Source organism: Limulus polyphemus, unplaced genomic scaffold (assembly GCF_000517525.1).
Source record: "Limulus polyphemus unplaced genomic scaffold, Limulus_polyphemus-2.1.2 Scaffold3103, whole genome shotgun sequence".
Lineage (NCBI taxonomy): Eukaryota > Metazoa > Arthropoda > Merostomata > Xiphosura > Limulidae > Limulus > Limulus polyphemus.
The window spans coordinates 45,807-50,735 of record NW_013668713.1 but is presented as its reverse complement, the minus strand read 5'-3'; the positions used below and the strand labels follow the sequence as shown (position 1 = coordinate 50,735).

Below are 4,929 nucleotides of genomic sequence, written 5' to 3'. Positions count from 1 at the left end.
GTGTAGTCTGTTGTAAACACTAACTTTGATGTAATCTGTTGTAATTTGCTCAAACAGTGCTCATGGTGTAGTCTGTTGTAAACACTGATTTTGATGTAATCTGTTGTAATTTGCTCAAACAGTGCTCATGGTGTAGTCTGTTGTAAACACTGATGTTGATGTAATCTGTTGTAATTTGTTTAAACAGTGCTTATATTGTAGTTTGTTATAAACATTGATGATGGTGTAGACTGTTATAATTTGTTCAGATGCTAAAGATGGTGTAGTTTCTGTTCATTTGTTTAGACATTGATGGTGATGTTTCTCTTGTAATTTGTTTACACTTATGATGATGATGTTTTGTTTAGATATTAGTGACAATGTGATTTCTGTTGTAATTTGTTTAGATATTAGTGACGATGTGGTTTCTGTTGTAATTTGTTTAGATATTAGTGACGATGTGGTTTCTGTTGTAATTTGTTTAGATATTGGTGATGATGTAGCTTCAATTTTTAACAGGAGGTGAATGAAAACTCACTAAAGCAGCTAAACCAATATTTTGAAGGTTTACTACAGAGTTGCCAACCAAAACAGATCAATTTGACATTCTACTTACGGGATCCTAAATCACAACTTTTAGATGATACACCTAGAGGTAACTATAATAATAAGAGTTACATAACCAATTTTTAGATTTACAATAGAAGCCTGAACTGCTCAAAATAGGGCAAGGACTTGAAGCTGCTATCTCTAATTCTTAATCTTACTTGTAAAGTTTTCTTTTTATTCTTACTGTTTGAATGAAGTTACTTAATGAAGCCAGTATTTTTATATCCTGCTCTTTTATTGAATGACAATATTTATAATGAAAAAACTTAGTAACACTTTTAAGCCAACTACAAACTGATAAATGTATGTAATAAGCTTTAAACCTCAGAGGTAAGATCAGTACATGGTCTTTATAATTTGTGAATTTTTGTTCTATATTGTTTGACTTTTACATCCAAGATTGTTTTAAAACAGTATAATCAATGATAGATACTTCTCTAAAGATTACATTTTGTTTTGAACATTCTTGACAGGTGAAGATATATAAAATGTAAATAAAAAAGCAGGTTTACATCAAACCATAAATAAAAAAGCCGATTTACATCAAACCATAAATAAAAAAGCAGGTTTACATCAAACCATAAATAAAAAAAGCAGGTTTACTTCAAACCATAAATAAAAAAGCAGGTTTACTTCAAACCATAAATAAAAAAAGCAGGTTTACATCAAACTATAAATAAAAAAAGCAGGTTTACATCAAACCATGAATAAAAAAAGCAGGTTTACATCAAACCATATATAAAAAAGCAGATTTACATCAAACCATAAATAAAAAAGCAGGTTTACGTCAAACCGTAAATAAAAAAGCAGGTTTACATCAAACCATAAATAAAAAAGCAGGTTTACATCAAACCATCAATAAAAAAGCCAGTTTACATCAAACAATAAATAAAAAAGCCGGTTTACATCAAACCATAATAAATAGGAAATCTAAAAATTAAAAAAAACATCAGAAGGAAGGATAATGCAAATTTTACGCAGCATGTCCAAACCTTAGATGAAATGTAATTAAATGTAAGTTCGTGAAAAAAAATTGCAGCCACCATACAAACATCCAACACCAGGGCACAAATCATAAGGTGGATGATTATGTAATGTGCCCTGGTTTTTAGAGGTACTGGTGAAATTTAGACCCAAATTGCATTGGGGGTACAGTGTCTATCCTGTTTAACCTCAACTTTGCTGGCCTCACGTGATTAAGAAAAAATAAATAAAATATTTTTGTTGGTGCTCCAGCCCACAATGTCCCACTTGCAACAAACTTAATTTTCATATAGTACAAAAGGTTGTGTATGTTATATAAGAATGACTTCGAATAGGCAAATCACTAAATCATACGACAACAATGGCCAGTACAATGATACATTGAAACAAATGTATCAATACTACATTTTGACATTCTTTTGTCAATTTGTAGGTAGTGTGATACCATTAAACACTGATTGCTTTTGGGAATGGTATGTAACAGTCCTCTCCAACACAAAATATTCATACACTCAGATCAGGGATTTAAAATTTCCGAGAGAGAGATATCCCTTATTTTTAATGACAACAAAGTAAAATGGATCAACTTGGGAACCAGGACTATCCAGAAGGATACTAGTTGTACCCAACTGTGGTAAGCAAAGTGTGGCATGTTATAAAATAGATGCAAATTCATGAACACGTAGATCAGTGGCAAAAGCCATCTATGTGTTCTACTAAGCAACACTGTGGAACATAATAAAGAAGGATCTCCATCTGGAAAAAGTACACAAATTGCCTTCATGACATATCTGTCCAGCTGTCACCTCAGACAGGTATTTGTGCTATTTCATACAAAGAAATGATTGTCAAGTTGCTGGGTGCAGTGTCTATGGATTTCTGTGCTCTCTGTACACTAGAAGGATTATAGAAAGCTTATAGAAAGGCTGATGTGCTTTGGACATACCAATCTTACACTAGAACCTTTTGCAAAGGAACTATGCTGCGGTATTTGGGCAGTAACAGAAAAATATTCTCTATCTGAACATAAGATGAACCCTTTTAGTAAAATCCTTTATTTTGTTGTCAGAATACAGTTTCAGTTGATGTTAGATCATAAAGTTGGTAAAAGAGTATTTAAAACGTGGTATTTGTGCAGCCTTTTTAATTCAATACAATTTTTTTTCTTTAAAGGTAAATTTAAAACTGTCAAGATCCACCTTTATCACAAGGATGTACATTCAGCAGTTCACTCTGTCTTGTCCAGTTGCTGTATTTCTACGAAATATCTAGACAACCTAACACACTCCCAACTTCAAGGCCCACTTCAGTCAGCATCTCAGCCCTCATCAGCAGCAGAAGAAGAATTTAGCTTTTCTTTCCAGAAGAATCCCAAACAGAATGAATATTGGTGGGGATGGAAGTTTGGAGAGGATCCTTCAGAAGAAGTAGAAGAAAAATTGCACAGTGAGCCAGAAATAGGTCTTAGGTATAGGTTTGAGATTCTTAATATACAATAGCACTGTGTTTTGTTTAAAAACAAACTTTCAAGAATACCCTTTAGTGAAAGAACTTGACTTTTCTTCGTAACTGCATGGTTACAATTTTAACGTGTTTGTTAGCCAAGTACCAAATATGGGGCTTCTTCTGACATGTTACCAGTGTTTTAATGCTCCCTGTTAACTGCACTTGAAACCTTTTTATTGCTTGCATGGCTTAGGTTTTTCTGTATTTAAAACAACCCATAATGGAGTTTAATTACACAGTTTCATTTGTTACTTTCATGATATAGAAAACACGTTAGCAGTTATCTATGACGAGAGTAAGTTCTGGGAATATAGTTGTTTGTATCACTTCAGGGGCTGGCTAAGAGATAACATTGACAAGGCAAGAAGCAAGTTGGAAAAATATCGGCCATTGAGGGAAGAAACTGAAAGGTTACGTAATGACCTTAAAGAACGGCTAACTCTCGAAGATATTATCTGGGATTGTGGCTGGGGGAGCTCTCATTTCCGAGGATGTCTTTTAAGTTTTCAAGGTCTTGCTGCACAACATCCCAAAGAAATGGAAATTCTGAAGGGTTAGTTTAATCTATTGTGTTTTTGAGAAAAAGGAAAGTTTTTGTTCTGAAAATTGTTCTTCAACCTAGTAAAAAGAAGTGAAAATCATTTGTACCTTCATTTTTGTTGTTGTTGTTATAGCTTTAATGTAACTGACATATATTGTAGTCATTATATTAGTATTTTTCGTGTGATATTTTAAATATTTCTTTAGTAACAGTTAATTTAAAAGTGATTTCTACTTGCATACAAACCCACAAAACTATAATCCAGTGTATTTGTTTTAACAAGTTTGGTATATTTTGCTTCAGTGGACAATGTTTAAATATATTAATAGTGTATGTTGAAAACAAGGCTCATGGTTCAGCTTAAATGCTCACTTCACACACTATTTTCAGACAGTTTTTCATTTTGATGAAAGCAAAATGCAGAGCTATGCAAGTAAACCATACGTTTTCTACCTCCTTGTATTAATATAAAATTTTTCAATATTTTTATTTATTCAGGTGTACACAATTTAACATAACACATTGGTCAAGAAAGTTAAGTTCTTTTCACTTTAGCTACCTATTGTTCTCTGTCATTCATCAGAGGAAACACCTTGTCTACATATGAGTAAGATAACTGTAAAGTTGTATGTAAATTATATGTTTTTTATGTATATAGTAAAATATTCATACATCAAATTACAACTACTAAACAGTTTAACATAAGAAGATAAAATGATGTTCATAAAGAACTGTGATTCTTATGGGGATATCACATTTATTATGATTTGCAGGGATTGGGGTATTTTTGGATGATATATTATCAAAACTTAATATTTTTCTGCAGGTCGCACCCTGGTGTTTGGTTACCACACTGGCGTCAGTTTTGATGGTCATATTATACTAAGCAGCGAAGATGTTCGACACAATTGGTTGGATGTAAGAATCATTACTAACTAGATATGGTGAAGTAAAGGTTGAGTGTTTCTGCTGTTTATGATGATATTTTTCTCAAAGAAAAATAGCCTTCTAGATTATCTATATAATGAATAGTTAACAAAAACAAAATTATCACTTGTAGTACATCAAAAGAAAGTCTTCAATGCTTCTGTAACATTAAAATAACAACGTTATATTGTTAGGTAATGTCTGTTGTCTATATAATGGAGACTGCATATAGCCTAATAGAGCATGCTGTCTTGTGCGTCAGAAGATCTAGTGTTTGATCCAGATCTTCCACACTCTCAGGTACATGAACATTATAACAAGATCTTCCACATTCTCAGGTACATGTACATTATAACAAGATCTTCCACACTCACAGGTACATG

General features: G+C 32.5%; 1 protein-coding gene across 3 annotated transcripts in view; it reads left to right on the top strand.

Annotated features, from left to right (window-relative positions):
* Nucleotides 1-4,929, top strand: part of LOC106468663 (T-cell activation inhibitor, mitochondrial-like) — a 14,900-nt gene that overhangs the window by 5,606 nt on the left and 4,365 nt on the right. For all 3 annotated transcript variants that reach the window (XM_022397019.1, XM_022397020.1, XM_022397018.1), the window contains exons 3-6: nt 499-634; nt 2,746-3,040; nt 3,411-3,631; nt 4,446-4,537. In XM_022397019.1, coding sequence (XP_022252727.1) covers nt 499-634; nt 2,746-3,040; nt 3,411-3,631; nt 4,446-4,537 — 744 coding nt within the window. The remainder of the gene's footprint in view (nt 1-498; nt 635-2,745; nt 3,041-3,410; nt 3,632-4,445; nt 4,538-4,929) is intronic.